General features: G+C 43.0%; 1 protein-coding gene across 1 annotated transcript in view; it reads right to left on the bottom strand.

Moving 5' to 3' along the window:
* The window catches only part of TRPC4AP (transient receptor potential cation channel subfamily C member 4 associated protein), a 34,339-nt gene that overhangs the window by 14,116 nt on the left and 3,057 nt on the right, over positions 1-17,166 (bottom strand). Inside the window, exons 2-9 of the mRNA XM_065849545.2 lie at positions 10,854-10,982; positions 10,491-10,607; positions 9,210-9,267; positions 8,071-8,126; positions 6,478-6,606; positions 5,204-5,405; positions 3,071-3,259; positions 1,264-1,406 (exon numbers count right to left, since the gene is read on the bottom strand). Of these exons, the coding sequence (XP_065705617.1) occupies positions 1,264-1,406; positions 3,071-3,259; positions 5,204-5,405; positions 6,478-6,606; positions 8,071-8,126; positions 9,210-9,267; positions 10,491-10,607; positions 10,854-10,982 (1,023 nt within the window). The remainder of the gene's footprint in view (positions 1-1,263; positions 1,407-3,070; positions 3,260-5,203; positions 5,406-6,477; positions 6,607-8,070; positions 8,127-9,209; positions 9,268-10,490; positions 10,608-10,853; positions 10,983-17,166) is intronic.

Below are 17,166 nucleotides of genomic sequence, written 5' to 3'. Positions count from 1 at the left end.
CAGGGATGAGCTATCTGACTTGATACAATGGAAAATGAAGTCCTGCTAACAGATTCATATTCTGGTAGTTCCAGTTATGTCTTGGGCTTCTTTTTATGCTCACAAGAAACAGTACTTCTAAACGGAATAACAACGGGATTAGGCATTTCTTATGGTAGCAATTGTGGTTTCTGCAAGAACTGCTAGTTTCCTCTGCCAATACACAATCTATTTCTTTTTAATGCTAAGGATCCATTTGTAGGCTCAGAGAACAGGTTAGTTATATTCAGGACCATACTACAAAGGCACTTGTATTTTAAATTCAGATTAAGATATTTAAGAGCCTGCCTGTGGTGTTCGTGACTCCTGTGCAGTGGGAGGTTACTAGCAAAGAACAAAATATTGAAGATAAATGTGCTCAAGCAACAGCCCCCCAACACAGTTAACTCTTGCTCAATACAAAAGCCCTTCAACAATTCAGAACAATTTGATTCTCCCAGTCTCTAGGGCACCCAAACTCCCCTGCTATTCCAAGCCGCTCTGCTGAACTGAGCAGAATGCCAGCGTTGGAAACTTCTCAAAACTGCACCAAGGGATTGTCTGTCTTTTCCTTTCATAATAGGCTGTTCAAATCAAACTGCAGCCAAACTGCAGTGACTGGTTCTGCATAAGCTTACGTGAGGCAGGGAAAATATCATTTTTCATTTTGAAAGCAAGAAATGCAGAAAGGAACAGATAAGTGGCATTCCTAGGCAACACTCACACCGAAGTGTGTCCTCCCAGCTGACAGTGTAACACCTCGCTCAGCTGAGAAAGGGGAACCTACTGCAAAAATCACCCCCTTGCAAATCACAGCAGAGAATTTCAAAAGTGAAAGCAACTGAAGAAGGGAAAGGCATGAAGTGGCTCCACCTCAGTGCCCCAGGAGAGGGAAGAATTGCTGGTTGCAGCTCCTGCTGCATCCAGGTACATCCACACGCTTCCTCACCAGAGAGACAGGACCCGTCACGCAGGACGCATCCTCCTGCACCAGAGCAGCAGCTCTGCTGGGACCAACCAGCCCCGGTGCGCACAGCTGGTACCAAACCCTGAGCACTGGCTCACTCCCATTTTCCACGGTGAAACATTGCCTGCTTGTTTGGGCATCGCTGCAAGGATGGGATTTGCCCAGCTTTGTGCTTCGAGCTTTGTCCTTCATGTTTTTGTGTGCAAGAGCTGATCAACAAGCATTTAGGTCTAAAGATGCATCCACTTGTGCACGTGTGACCGTTGCCAAGGGCTCACCTGATTTCTTTGTCTCCCCATGAGCAGCACACAGAGAACATACAACACCTCCAGTTTATACATAATCTCGTGCATGATCTTCATGGACTGCGGGAGCTGTGTTCGCGTCGAGGTGTTGGCCAAGCCACTTTCATCCGAAGACTCTGAACAAGATGGCAAAGATGTGAGTGAGACTGAGACGGCTTCAGCAGGAAAGGATTTGCTACATTTAGTTATTTTTACACCAAAACACCGCAGATGTAAGACCAGCACGTCTGCTTGAATCTTCTTCTCAATTAAAACCAGTGACATGCAACAAATAACTAATTTAAATTAAATGCGATGGAAGAGGAAAAAAGTATAGCTGGAACTTTTAAAAAATTAATTTTATCTTCTAATTTTTTTTTTCATAATAAGGTAAATGGCGTCATCTACCTAAAGTAAGTAGGATCAGCTATATAAATTAACAGACTAAGGCACCAGAAAGGACATGGCACAAAAGGTAACCAAAGTAGAGGTGAGATTATCAGAAGCATTTATTATTAAACTACTATAATTTCATACCTCAGTACCAGCATATTTAGGCTATGGTTAAATAATTTTCATAGCCCTATCCAGAATGATATTGCTAAGGGCAAAAATAGGATAGAACATGCCTTGAATGCCAGTGAAAAAAACACGACAGAAATGACGAGTGACACAGAGAAAGTAAGCAAGGACACGGCAAAACTTGCAGGCTGCAGTTCAAAGGAGCTGGGTCTCTGCACAATACATAACCAAGCGACCAACTGCCCAGCCCCAGCTTAACATGAATGCTTTTTGAACCCCTGCGAAGAAACAGGAACCAGGCAAACACACAAAAGAAGGAAATCTTCAAAGGCTGAAAAGCACCGACACCGCCCCTGAGTCAGAACCCAAAAGCCTCTGGAGATGGAGGCCGTATTCTGGGAAATAGGTCTGCTTTGCTCGGTAACCAGTGGTGTGGTCGAGAGCTGGGGCCGGGCACCTTCCACCTCGGCAAAATTGCCTTGTGAGTTCTGTTTCACAAAACCCAGCACTCCCCAGTTTCCACCAAGTTCTTGTGCGTAAAGGTGTGGGTGAGATGCTGTGGAAGCATTAATATATTTCATTTTTTCCGTGTTTTCAGAAGTTTTAATGGTTAATCGCTACAAAACTAATGAAGCTGGAGAAGGAAGGAAGTTTTCCAAAGAAGTGTAGAAGCAGATTTAGGTATCAAAATTCTGGGATAACTCTGTTCCAATACCAAGTACACTTTGAGTTCTACAAGACATACATTACATTTTTTGTAACATTGAAAGGTGAGGAAACCACCCAGATGCTTGCTTCAAAGCATTTTCATTAAGGCTGTATTAACACTTCTGTACATTCATCAGGAACAACGACTTTTTTTCCACATCAACTTATTTAAATTTGCCTGAACTACCATTCCTGTTCAAAGGAGGGAACATGTGTGCAGTGTGAACTATACGGACCTAAAGCCATCAGCTTCAGTTTTAGAGCAAGATGCTGGTAAAGTCACTTAACTCAGTTGTGTGTATATTTGTCACTGCAGGGCAGATTAGTGCTGAGGATGTACAGCGCAACTGTTGTTACCTAGGTGAGCAAAGGGTGCTGTTTGCCTTGGGACGTTTACTTTTGCTAATTTTAGTTGATAGGGAAAAAAAAATAAATCAGTGCTACATGAGAACAAAACGGGAGTCAGACCGGAACGCTGATGTGTTGGTCTTCTGTGCAAGAAATGGGGAATCAACACCAGTTAAAAGGCAAAACAAGATGTGCGTCGGCTAGAGGAATGCAAACCAGACACCTGTACTGCTCTGTTCCGCCTCTTCGTTCGCCACTCTCATCAGCGCATCCAGGACCAGCGCGTTGTCCAGCCAGGTGTACCACTCCTCCAGCTCCTGGAGGAAGCTGGAAGTACCTGTTGTTTCAGACACCTTCCGGGTGGCCAGTTTGCACAGTCGCTCAATGAAGCCTGGAATATTCAGAAGCGTAGCTAAAAAAGGAAAAACGATTTAATTACAATTTAAGATCGCCAACACAGTCATCGAATCCTCTATACCACAGGGTAACAAAGCATCTACTTTAGTAACGGAGTACACAGAAACAAATTCCATCCGGTTGAAAAGATCCAAGGATGGAAGAAGTTGGTGCACCCTCCTACCAAGGACTGGAAGAGAGTGCACATACCCCAGGCATAATTCCGTGTTCAAAAGGTTTGTGTTGGACTTACACCGCAAAAAAATCTAGTTCTACCTTACTCCAACTATTTGTTTCTGGCCAATTCTATTTTCCTGGCACTACTGTTCTCCAGTTCAGAGTCAGTCAATATCAAGGAACTGATCTGGCTGAAAATTAAGCTGGCAAAAATAAGGCAGCAACGCTTGGAAGGGGGCAGCTCCGCCTCCCCCTTCCTCTCTGCAATGCCACCTCCTTCACTGTACCTCCTGTGATGCTCGTGTCAGAGCAAACTGAACCAGCTCGCTCCAGTAGCCAGGTGGGAAACTGTTGGCTTTTTAAGTACTAGTTACCTGAATTAGTTCATTATGGAGCAAAACAGATGGGGAACACGTGACGGCAGCCCCAAGTTAGAAGGTTTTAATCGTTCAAGGACAGAAGTTGCTGGTCTGCAAAATGCTTGGGGAGCTGCATTTTATCATAAAAGTTTCACAGAATAACTTAATTATATGACCTATTTATTACAGATAAATGGCTAAGTCTTCAGCACGCACTTGCAGATAAAGTAGAAATGGAAAAAGAATTTGGCTGTGAACAATATGTGGCAGAGTTGTGAGATTCTGCCCATCTCTGAAATAAGCTCCATGATGAAGCTTTTACAATGGAATCTGCTTTCCAGCCTTAGACACAGTCTGTTCTGCAAACAAAACATGATGACTTAAACATCTGCTTGGCTAAGATCAGTTCTGTGGGATCCAAGCTTATGAAGTTCAACTAATTCAAATTAAACTTTGTACTCACACCTACAAATACCTGTCCATTGCTCTTTACAAGCAAGCTCTGGCGATCAGAGAATAGAAGACAATACAGCTCCCTTTACAGTTTCCAAGCTTCTGCCTGCTGGATTACGCTATCCATCTCTCACTGGATGCTGTAGAGGTGGTTACAAATGGAGCTTTATTGTTCATGGCTAAGATAAAATGTTAGAAGATGGGAGAACCAGCTCCAAAACCCTTTTTTTGCGCTTCCCAACATTGTTTGGTATGGGCTTAAGCAAACATCCACTTCAAAAGTCCAAAAGCTTTTCAGCATAGTAAGAGCTGAAAACAGCAGATCTTACATTTGAGGGTACTTTAATTTAAATCTCTTAAATTCACACTCACCCTTCTAGGCAAGATTTCTGCATTTGAGAAGTACTCAGCGAAATAAGGAAACCTGCACTGTGCTTGAAGTTAAAAACGAGATCAGACCCACAGATTGCCAAGGCTGGGGTGGTAAGTGTGGGTGGCCTGATCAATATTAAACACACTTCCATGTTGATAGAGACAGACAATGTCAGAGAAAACCAGAGAAGGAACTGCTCTGACAGCAACCATGTTGCCTGCAGTTTTAGTTCAGGAATTCATGTTTTAAAGAGGTCACGGAATTCCTGGGAGTTGCTAAAGGGAAGGCCGCGGAAACGACTGAAGGATAAAAAACCAAACCAAATTATTTTAAGCCACCCAGCTCAGAGAGGGCTGAAAGGACAGAAATTAACTCACCTAATTAACACCAAATGAAAATGAAAGCTACAAGTGTCATTAACAGAAAAAACTGTTTCCAGGAAACTGCTGGAGGGAAGTGAACACAGAAAAACGCTTTGTAAGAGACAGAAGGCTTACAGTATCCTCCAGAAACACCTGCTGCGGATGTGACACTGAGGAGAGGGAAACCCTACGCACCGCTGAGATGCTTCTGCATTTCCGCACGCTGTAACAATTACCTTGATTAATTTCAGCTCGAGAAGGACCCAAGTTTTTTTTCTGCTGGGCATTTTTGGCAAGAAGCGTGTGCTTGTCATCGCTTCCCAGGTCCACTTCAGAAATTGTAACAGCCAGGATCCTGCAGAAGGTCGCAAGCTGCTGCTGATCAAAACTGGACACGAGGCTCGCAAGATTGGGAATATCATCCAGCTGGATCATTTCCTGGAGGAGGCAACATCGAGTAAATCACACATGATGTTCAATAAGGGAACACAGACAGCCTGAAGGCTCTGGCTACAGCTCTTCCCTGCTGAGATCTGGGTGTTATTTCAATGTTAGTAGAAGAGAATCAAACAGGCAGTGAAAAGCTGATTTACAAGTGGTGTCACTTATATTTATCAACTGCAGAAGCGCAGATCTCCATCCTTTAAAGATTAAGGGAAATTTCGGGGGCTTTGAAAAACAAAACACAACACAACAACAAAAACTAACTTGACAGACAAATTGCATGTAGGTATTAACAAAGCTTCGGTTCAGTTTTCCATTTCTCTCTGTACTCTCACAGATAAGAAATGAAGAAAAGCCCCACGTGTCAGTCTTTTTCATCAGAAGATACTAAAAAAACAACACAAACACAAAACCAAAACCATTTCTGTTCAGATAAATTAAGCTGGTTCCCTATCTCAGGAAGTACATCATCCTCAAAAAAACCCCCCAATAACAGAATCCTGACCCTCTCCACAAAATGCACATAGACATATTTTATTTAGGGTTTCCCCAGGGTTATTTTACTTGCATCACATCAGGGTGCTAAGCTATAATGATGCTGGCAAGCAAGTTAAAAAACTCAGTTTGTGCAGAAGACATGAGTGCCCTGTTCCCCCAGCCCACAACTTCTCAGGAGTGACAAACCCCCAGGTAAGAGAGAAGCATGAGAAGCCTTCCAGGTGTCAGGAGACTGCTAAAATATTTGAAGTGTAATCAGAAGAATTTGGGGTTCATTTTCTTTATTTGAAATACCGGTTGTACTATAATGACTGGTAGGCACTCACCCCATCATCCTCTGCAAGCCATGCAAGAGCATTGTAAGTACGATAACAGGCGTAATTTGGCTTCTGCATGACATGTGACAGAAGTTAACGAGCACTGTAAACAGCCAGGTTTCAAATAAGTTACTAAAAGCGAGCATGCTAGCTTTGAGGGTTATCTTCAGCAACTCTTCAAAGACACAGCTGCCTTCCCTCTTAGTGGCCTGAAAAACTGTACAAATACGATTACGAAACGAGTAACTAACCTTTTTAACTCCCAGGATATCTTCAATGAGTGTTGCAGTTTGCAGGAATGTCTTTTTGTTTGTCATCAGGGTAAACAGGAACAACACAAAGTCATTTCTCTCTGCCAATCGCCGTGTGACTCCCTCCGTCTAGAAAGCAGACCCAGAGTCAACCTTGACAATTCCCACATTACGTGCACACGCAGGACAGTCTTAGAGACGACGCGTTATCGAATTAACTATTCCTGAAACCAGGAAACACTCTGTTTATGGTGACCAGAATTAGTTCCAGTACTTGTTTGAAGTTAGCATGATGTGTGCAAAAACTACAGGCTCCAGGATGAGACACCGCAGCTCACAGCAAATGTTTACTTGCCTCAACCAAAAGTAAACACCACATGTCTGGAAATACCTCGGAGATGCTTGCCTCTGCTTTCCCATGCAAACTGGAACCAGCTCCGGTTCATGCTATGTAGAGTAGGCCCTGGTTTCCTCCTAAGCTCTTAGCATTGCTCACAGCTGGGCAGAGTCTGAGCAACCAGAATTGAGCATTGGCCTTAATGAACTCGGTGATGAACGCAAACATCACGCTAAAGCGTGAACTCGTGGTCATCAAGGCCAGCTTTCGTGCTCTGATCTCTGCTGAGAGCACAGCCAGCCTGTTCTGGAACTAAATGTAACTTAAAACTATGTCCTTATCACTTCATAGAATCATTTTGGTTGGAAGAGACCCTGATGATCACCGAGTCCAACCATAACCGAACCTAACTCTAGCACTAACCCGTGTCCCTGAGAACCTCATCTAAACACCTTTTCAACCCCTCCAGGGCTGGTGACTCCAGCACTGCCCTGGGCAGCCTGTTCCAATGCCCCACAGCCCTTTGGGGAAGAAATTGTTCCCAATATCCAATCTAAACCTGCCCTGGTGCAACTTGTGGCTGTTTCCTCTTGTCCTAAAGCTGTCTATTCGATATGGCTGACACATCAGCAGTGCCCACACAACTAGACTAGCTCAGATACCTCTTGAATATTTACACACAAGAACACTTAATATTGCACACACGTTTCTGTGATCCTGAACACTTGTCATTTAAGAGAGCCCCATGATATTGAAGTGCATTAAAACAGCAGCTAGTCTATAAATTGCAAACTTGTTTCTTATCATGTTACACTATTTACAGTTAGCAAAAGCTGCATTACCTGTAGCTAAAAAAGAAATAATCACATAAGGAAAAAGTGTTTTCTTCCCCCTCTCATGTGTACAGATACTAAGTAGTGAGAACACAATCTATTAAGACTCAAACTCTCAAGATCAAGTTGATGTCTTTGGAGAAGTGCCAAGCCAGTAAGTGCCTTTTTAAAATTTGGTGCTACACAATGCTCCTAGGTTATGACATGGTAAAATATGCGATTAAGTAAACAATCCTCCATATGTTCCCTGCATGTGTAATCTGAGGCATGCGCTTTTAGCTTCACAATTTTAACAGCCGGTTATTTCAATAGGCCTGTAAGCCGGTGTCTTCCTCAGACCTGATCTGCCAGCAATTGCACTAATATTTCAGGCCTTGAAGGAGCTGCAGGATTAAACTTAAAACACTTTGCAGTTGTACTTACACATATACACGTGTTGTACAGTATGCTTAAACAGTCCTTGATGAGGTCGTCGCTTACTGCAAAAGAGAAGACATACGTTCACTAGCTATATGTTGCCAAGGAACACTAATGACCATGGTAGCGACATAGAGCTAGAAACGGTGAGAATTTCAAGTGACCTGCTAGCTCAGATCCGATGTGCAAACGCCTCGCAGGACAGAGAGCAGAGGAGGAAACTCTCTGTACCTGACCTGTTCACAGGCTTTCTTCCTAAATCACTGTTGGCACCGCCTGGGACCACAGACAGAGATGCACTTGTGGTCTAGTGCACTTCTTAGTCACACACAGAAGCAAATGACAGGGGTGTAGGCACTATTTTAGGAAAAATATCCAAAATCAACTCAAAATTTGTCTATATAAGAAACTGCTGAGAGACGGATTCACTCCAATTATTAAGCATGGGGGGAAAAAAAAGGACAGTTTGTGCAGTTTTCTCCAGGCAGCATCAGAAATTCATAGAAAAGCTTTCAATCTGATTTCCTCCAGCATTTGAATATTTAAGTTTTCAGTACAAACACCCAGCAGCTGCTTCCAGCTCGAGCTGCCCTTTGGAGCTCCCTGGCTGCACCAGGACATTCCCCTTCCTCAGAGGCTTCGGGGAATCAGAGAGAAGAGCAATTAAGACACTAAACTAAAGCTGCTCCAGCAGGAAAGTTGCGCTGAAGCTGCTGCACCCCGCTGGCAAGTCCTCCTTGGAGCAACCTGGAAATTTGAAGCCACTGTGCCTATATCAGGTATGCTTTTCATTATCTCGCAATCTAATTCCTGTTCCATAAACATTCTGTGGCTTATTATCAATAATTGTTAAGTGCAGCTGTAGCCACAGCAACAATAAAAGTTTCCAGTGATTGCAGATTTACTGCATTGAGAGAAATAATTGTTACGCTGAGTGCACGAATCCCCCCAAGCTGAGCTTGACAAGAGGTGACCATCCTAAACCCCACCGCAAATTAGCACTGCAGAGAACACAGAAACCAATGATTCACTTAGGAACAGGAAATTACTGGTATGGAAAGGGAGTGACAGAAAAAGAGAATCATTTCTGTCTGGATAAGGACACAAAGCAAGAACGAAAACAAAGAAAATATTTATTAACTTACTTTTCTGTTTCTTTTTCTGTGTAATAAGAGTTGGTCTCATGAGAATTTCGACTAAAAGCTGTAACAACAAGGTAAAGAATTAAGGGAATAATCACTGGGATACCAGTAACCAATTAATTTGTCAGTGACAAAACCAAACTCAGGCCTGTGTCTGCTGAACTCACAGGCGAGTAATGGAAGCTCTACAATCAAAACCCCAACAGCATCCAAATTACATTGACGAAAAAGACTTGTATTTACCTTGAAAAAATAATAAGTTGTATAAAACAATCTCCCACTGGCAAGATTTAAAGAATTTGAGTCTGCAAAGAATGTAATTTGGTGCACACCCAAAACACACATTTATTTTAATATGAAATGTAAATACAGTTTCTGTGCATTCTTATGTTAAAAGCACTTCTATGGGAAGGACAGCTATGACCCTTTAAAAACAAGGGAAATTTAGAACATTTTCATACAGGGATCTAAACTACTTGGACAGCTGAAGACTTTGCCCTCGGTTGACAAGATTTGGCAACTAAACTGGTGCTAGTTTCAAGGCAACATAACCTAAATACAAGTTTTATTTCAGTAAAACGTAACAAGAGAGAAGCAGCAAAGACACTGTTTAGTCAGATCAAATAAAAAAAATAGGAAGAAAGTGTCAACTAGTTCACTGGAAAAATACAAATCACCCATTTCTAATGAAAGCTACAATCCCAGAGTCCATCACCACTGGCTTGAGCAAACCTGGGTATTTGCGTAACGTAGAATTAAAACAAATAAACAGAAAGACGAATTGCCAGCGAGAAACCTTGCGATTCTGTTTAAAAACCTTTCCATGATGAAGCAGTCGGCATCCCATGCCAGCAGTAAACAGACACCCCGCTTGAGAGGGCCCCAGTGGGCTTAAAAAACCACACACAACCCTCAGTGGCTGCTGGAACTGTCAGCACTGCCATATTTCATCTCACAACTAGAAAACATTTGCAACTGTTTTCATTGAGAACCTAGAGGACTCAGCTTTTTAAAGTTAAAAACAGACTACCTGAAGAAACAGCCAGGTCTTCTATACCATAGAGAAAAAGCACCTCACTTTTAATGATGCAATACCTTGGAAAATACACCCTTTTCACATTTTGATTAACAGAAACAGGTACAAATCTATTGCTGAACATCAAATGGGTAAAGGAATTCCGTAGTTTGCATTCAGAAGCTTCGAAGCCTCAAAGACCTCACAGATTCTCTGTGGTACGACTAACACGCAGAAATCTTTTTATATTGTTGAAAAAACACACTTACATCGACTCCTCCAAATAAGTCAAATGTGTATGTGTTTGGGAAAGTTGACTCTTGAGCAGCTTTTCTATCTTCTGTAACAAATGCCATGGCTTCCATTGAAAGAAGTGGAGAGATTTCCTGCACGCAGTAAAAGCCAAAAAAAAGAGTTCAAAGAGAAAACTGCTCAGCAGTATAAACACAACCAGCTATCTGGGTGATCTACTAACAAATTACATGCACTCCCAGCTCTTATCTATCAGTCAATTCACAGATATCATCACACCAACAGTTTCAAAAATTAGTTAGAATGTGATCCCAGTAGACTCTACAGAAAGCAACAACAAAATAAGCCGTGGCTTTCAGGGGGAACAGTGCAGACAGTACCTTTAAGATGCTTTGGCACTGGGAGAAGTCGCTGTTGGGGTGGCTGTGTTCGTACAGCTTTTGCAGCAGTAAGGGAATCCCATTCCATTTTGCTTGTTTATCTCTTTCTTTTAACAAGGCCTCTGTGATCTGCAACAAAGAATATAATTCCCATGTGTTCAGTGCTTCACAACCAGGAAAACACCCTTAGCACCTCTCCAAAATATCAGAATATCACAGAAAAAGAGATTCTTGTAGAGAGTATCATTACAAAATCCAGTATCTCCTTCGATGAGGCAATTTATCCAGGCCTGGTAGCTGCAGAATTTTACAGATGGTCGAAGTATCTTAAGCTTACAAGGCTTAAAGCAGCTGTTATCATTTAGAGTACTGTACTTCATTCCATATTTTTATATTCATCCAATATTTTTAAATGGGAACACGTTAAGTCTCTAAATCATTCCACTGGTAGAACTCTATTGACAGCTCACTGAAGGCTGAAATGGGTGCTCGACACTACCAAAATCTACACTAGACTAAGGCAGACACAACACTAAAGACGGAAAGGCTTAATCACTCATCACATTGTCAGTAATGAGTATTTCCTCAGTCAAGTCCCTGAAGTCATTAGTTATCATCGCAATGACCCAAACCACTAAGATTTACCAGCCGATTCCAGAAGAACTTAAAGATCCAGTGAAAATTTCCTCTGTAGTCTTGGGCTGCTTACAAATGGAGAGCAACTCAATCAGTAGGAGACCGACAGTGGCAATCACCTTCCAGTCAATGCTGACCAAAATGTAACCCCCTTCCTTAAGAACCAACCCTGAAATAGGAACTTATTCTTGTACAGAAAGGCGAGGCAGACAACAATAATTACAGTCAGCAGGATTTCTGGCTGGTTCTACAAAATATTTATGTGCCCTCCAAATAAAATCAGGAAAAAACCCAATCCTCAGGCCAGCAAAACTGCATCTCACCATGACCTTTGTGGATTTTCTCTTACTCTCAGGTCTAAACCCCTAAGCCGCTCTCATTCTGTATCAATCACTTCCCAGACCTTGCCGGGGTTAACTTGCTTTGTTTCCTTCCAGGTTTCATTGTTAATAGTTAACAGCCAGGGAATTCTGCATCTTCTTGTTTCAGCCAAGACATCCTTCTCAAATATACCTCAGTGTACAATTCCAAAGAGCCATTCGATTCTCAATTACAGGCAAATTATCCTAATCTCTGACTGAGAATTTAACCCTTTTCTCCACCTGTTAGATGGCAAACGGGAAGACCAGAAAACTGATACAAGCACATGAAAACTCAAACTGGTGAAATCAGCTGCTATGGGTCCTTCTTTGAAGCTTCTCAGATACTCAGGGCTCCTCTCATGATACAATACTCAAATTTGTACATAACTAAAAATTTCAAGGCTCTTGAAGTATCAGGTTTTTCTTTCTACAAGGAGTGACTGAAGCAGCGTGAGCAAAAGTGGCACATAAAACTCCCAAGTTTCACACTTTTCTCTGTTTTCTGACTTCCAAATAAGAGTCAGCAACCATCACTGTTGGAGAACAACACCGAGTTCCTTCCGCAGAGGCCATTCTCATGACAAAGAGCAGGTCGAAATTAGAAAGTCAAACTGGCTTCTCATCACCTGCACTGTGAGTAATGGGCCAGCCCCTCTGAAGTCACAAATTTCCATTTCTCCTTGTAATAGCCAGCACAGAGAGAGCAAGAGGAGCTCTACCACTGCCCCATTTCAGGTGTGGGAGGAACACACAGCCCCATGAAGGGTGGGAGGAACAGAGTTAATTGCTGAGTAAAGTGCAAGAACACAGAGCAAAACACCAGCAAACAATCCAAGTCTCTGGCTCCAGCTGATGTGGAAGATACCCCAGGCAATGATGACACACATGGGCTGCAATCTCAGGTTCCAGCATTCAAGTGCGCTCAGAAAAGGCCAAAAGCCCTTAATTGAGGTTAAAACCTTGTCCTGGGTTCAATCCCAGAGCTGTTAATCACACGTACGTTTCTTGGTTTGGGGCAGGATCCATCTCCATTCCCAATTCTGCACTAGGAGGTCTTCCTGTCCCTGTCCCAGCCTTCGGCAGACGGTCACTTGTGCTGATCTGCAGAAAGCTTTCAGAACTGAAATTCTGAAAGAATGAGACAAATGTTTCCTTGCTCTCATCTTCTTTTAATTGCTTTCCATAAAAAGTTTATTTCTCTGGATTTAATGCACGTCTTTGGTTTCATTGCAAGCTCTAGCTTGTGGTCCCTCTTCTGTAGCTATGAGGCTGCCCTGGCTCTGAGTATTGCCCTTGTGGTGGGGCAGTATTTGCCAGTGCAAAGATTTTTGGATTCTGTGGAGGGATTCAAATTCAATTAAACTGTATGGAGCTGTCTTGCTTTACAACCATTTTGGTGAAAAACTGCAACCCATGATGTCTGTAATAGCAGTTGGTCAATGGTTTTCATTTATAAGAAACGTCGCTTTCCTTTGTGCTCTTTTTGGGCAGACATTATAGAAAAGGCATCAAAATTAGCACTGGGTCTTTGGGGGCCGCTTTCCATCTCCAGTGGTTTTTTTGTCTCATCCAAGCAGGATAAGCTCAATCCAGCACTGACTTCTCAGAAATATTCTTCATTCACTGCATCACTCTGGACAAAATCTCTCACATCTTGCATACAAAGCTTGAGAAGTTAAACACTGTCTAGCAAGAAGCGGAGGTTGCAGAAGTCCAGCTGGAAATGCTATAAATTAAAAGAAAGGGCCTACATGATGGCTGCAGGAGTTATGAACCATCACGTCTTACTGGCATTAGAAGACAGAGTAAGTACCAATTATTGGGAAAACAAAAGAACCCACAGCAAGACTTCCCTACCCCCCAGGTTCAGTACACCAAACCGGTACAAACGCCACGACGCCACAGAGTCATTTCTCAGAAGTTTGCTGTAACACATCCAAGTTTTGAATCACAAACCAAGAGGGCTGGGGCCGGCACGTTGTGGCTCTCCAGAAGCGGTACGGACCAGCTCCAGCCCGGGCACAGAGCTCCCAAAACGCACCACAGTCCAAATCCATCTGTACCACACCAGTTTTACACCGGCAGTTTACCAAATGCTGTTCACCAGCTCAGTGAGCAGATACTGGCCCAGTACCAGCCATCTCCCCTCCTCCAGTTGTCCCATTGAAGGGCAATCAAAGACTTTCAAGAGGACTTAAATACAGAGTTAAAAAATGTGCCACCAAGCCCATGCGAGACTGCAAAGCCGAGCAGACTGAGTGGTTTTCTCTTTAAAGTCTCCCAGAGGCCAGGATTTCCTGGGAGATCACTTACAAGGCTGATAACTACCATAGGAATACTTTCCTACTACAGAGTTTAAATAACTTTTGTGCGTAATTTTTCTTGAAAGTATACCAAGGGCTGAACAAAGACACCACACTCAAATCTAAATATTTCTTTTAAATTTCTTTCTACTCCTCTTGAGTTATAAATCCCTTTAAAACGCTCCAGCATCCATTAACATAATGGTCAATAAACAATCACGAATAATACCTAAATCTTCACCAAGTTACATTGTTATATGTTAATATTTATCTAAATACATCCCTTGATGAGTGCTGTTCCCCTTTTCTTTCTCCCCCTCCACTTTGCTGTAGGATTTGCTACCAATGTTCCTACCCACGACTGCTTTCCCCCAGGCACAGCCTCTCCAACAGAAGCAGCTTATCCACCCTCTGCTTGGGGAAGGAATTGTTGCCCCTGAGGGTGGTGAGAGCCTGGCCCAGGTTCCCAGAGAGGTGGTGGCTGAACCATCCCTGGAGACATCGCAGGCCAGGCTGGACGGGGCTCTGAGCAACCTGAGCTGGTGAAGATGTCCCTGCCCATGGCAGGGGTGGCACTGGATGAGCTTTGAAGGTCCCTTCAACCCAAACCGTTCTGTGGTTCTACGCTTTGTGCCCCTGCCCACGGTCAAAAATACATTACAAACCTTGCTCAAACACTCATTACTGGCCTCAGATCTCTCTCGTAGTTACAATTGCCTCAAAATCCCTTCCAGTGAGGATTTCCTTGTCTACTTGTGTTTCTGCATTGAGACAATTTTCACTGCCCTACAAAATAAACCTCTGATTTTCCCAGCCTTGTCTCCACCACTTTTCCAAGCTGTGGTTGGTGACACATCTCCATGTCTTCCTGTAGTTGCTGACAAACTGAAGGCCCAAGAACACGACAGTACTAAAATACCATGAGCTACCCCTCCCCTTTGCTCTCCAGAGTAGAGGTTACACCTTTCTAATAAGATTGGGCCTTTATTTCAAATTTTACCCTTCAAACATTTTGCTGTTTTGCTCAACACTCACCACAGGGGGGTGTTTAAAAGCGTTTTCTGTGATTTTCAAAAAGCAAAACCAGTGACTCAGGTGCCCAGGCATCCTTCACAGCACTAAAGAATTCCTGCTGCGATGGACTTTCCAGCTATGACGCACCAGCTGTAATTCTTCTTGATTCAATTTTTTGTTGCAATCATGCATGAAGCAAAGATTGGAAGCCCTTTGAAAAAAGGCAGAATTTCCATGCCCAGCATTTTCCATTACCGCTTTTGAAGTATATATTCAAATGTTCTGAAAGTTTAAGAGGAAAAAGAGGCACAAGATTACGGAACTAAACGAGCAGATGCAAGCACATTGTCTCTATATATTTTTCACAAAAATCAAAGCCTTTTCACATCCTTTCCTTCAAACCTTTCATGCCGTACCTTCGAAAAACAGGAAACTAATATTTGCGCAATTAAATATTTCTTTTTCCCCCGAACAGTAATAACTTAGGAAGTCATCTCTGATAGACTGCCAAGAGAGCGATCATTCAGTGCTTTGGGGAGTGCCCCGTCAACCCAGCTCTTCACCATATTTTCCTTTTCGGTGGCTAATGAACACACACCAGTCTGGCTGAGCTGCCTCTGTCCTCACCCAACTTTTCACAATAAAGCCCACAACCAAGGTGAACGGCCCCCGCCGCCCCCAGGTTTGCACTCCAGCACAACGGCACACTACAGAAACACAACTTGTGGCCTGTACGGTGATTCTGGAAAGCGTTTCAAAGAAGACAACGTGAACCTGGCCAGTCCCCAGCTGGGTCTTTCACATGTAGCTCTGATCAAGAACACGTCAGAGCACCCGTTTCCAGCCTCTCGCCACACTTCCATTCTTTGTAGTGCAGATCAAGTTCCCCATAACCCGTGTTTCTCCATAACCAGTCCTTTCTCCTGCCGACTCAAAAGCATGAACCCAGGGACAGGGGCTCTAGGACAAAACCTTCTAGCCAGGTCTAACCATACCCACAAGTCCCAAACTACTGCTCTACTCACCACCATTGCAAGTCTGCCAAGAACAGGTCTTGCAAATCTCAAACCCCCACAACCCCAGACCTTAAACACCAGCAGCTCTTTAAAGCCACTACAGAATCTACCAGATAGTAATATTAGTTATTATTGACCTTTGCCTCAGAAAAAAATGACTAATACGTAAATTTACATTAACTTCTCAGCCACTACTTCTTCCTTGGGACTGCCTAGGATTGTTCTTTTATTCATTTTGAAAGAAAGCGAAATCTGTAGGGATATCTAGGAAAAAGCAGAAGGGCCAGGAATGTCAGATCTACTGCAGTTGCCTTCCTACTCCAGTCACGCAAAATAAGACTTAAGTCTAATACCGTCACTTTTGAGCATTTCCAGTGTATAACGGAGCTCTGGCCCCTGTTACATAAACCGCATGTCCAGGCTCTCCAGCAGTCACTTGCTGTCCTCTGCTGAAGAGGTATAAGCCTGCTAAGACCCATACAATTAGGGCTACTAAAGTGGATTATATTCATGTGATTTTTTTTTTTTTTTTTGGTGGTGTTGTTATAAGGAGGAAACAAAACTGATTAGAAAACAAAATATTTTCTCAGAGTTAGGAAACTACTACAGATTCCTGATAATCTGTAATGGTAGGAGCTAGAAATGTGGACGTTTGAAGCAGATAACGTTAAGAGAAGCGTCTATTCCTAGGGATAGCAGATCAGGAAATACAGCTGGAGAAATGGACTATCTTTTTGCCTTTCTGATTGTTTCAGCTAAGCCTTGGCAATCCTGTGATAGTGTGATCAGTGCTGACGATCTGCTCCTGGGACGGCACCAGAAGCACGCTCGCTCGCCAACAAATCACTGCTTAGTCCATTATTATACTGTTCTGTCTACAAGGATTCACACAGCTGCACCTAAATATCTTTGGTTTCATGTTATGCACATGCTTTTCACAGTTGGTTGGCACCAGATGAAGTACATGCCCTCTTGCTAAGGG

The sequence above is a fragment of the Patagioenas fasciata genome, chromosome 16 (genome assembly GCF_037038585.1).
Source record: "Patagioenas fasciata isolate bPatFas1 chromosome 16, bPatFas1.hap1, whole genome shotgun sequence".
Lineage (NCBI taxonomy): Eukaryota > Metazoa > Chordata > Aves > Columbiformes > Columbidae > Patagioenas > Patagioenas fasciata.
This window is presented reverse-complemented; position numbering and strand designations above follow the sequence as displayed.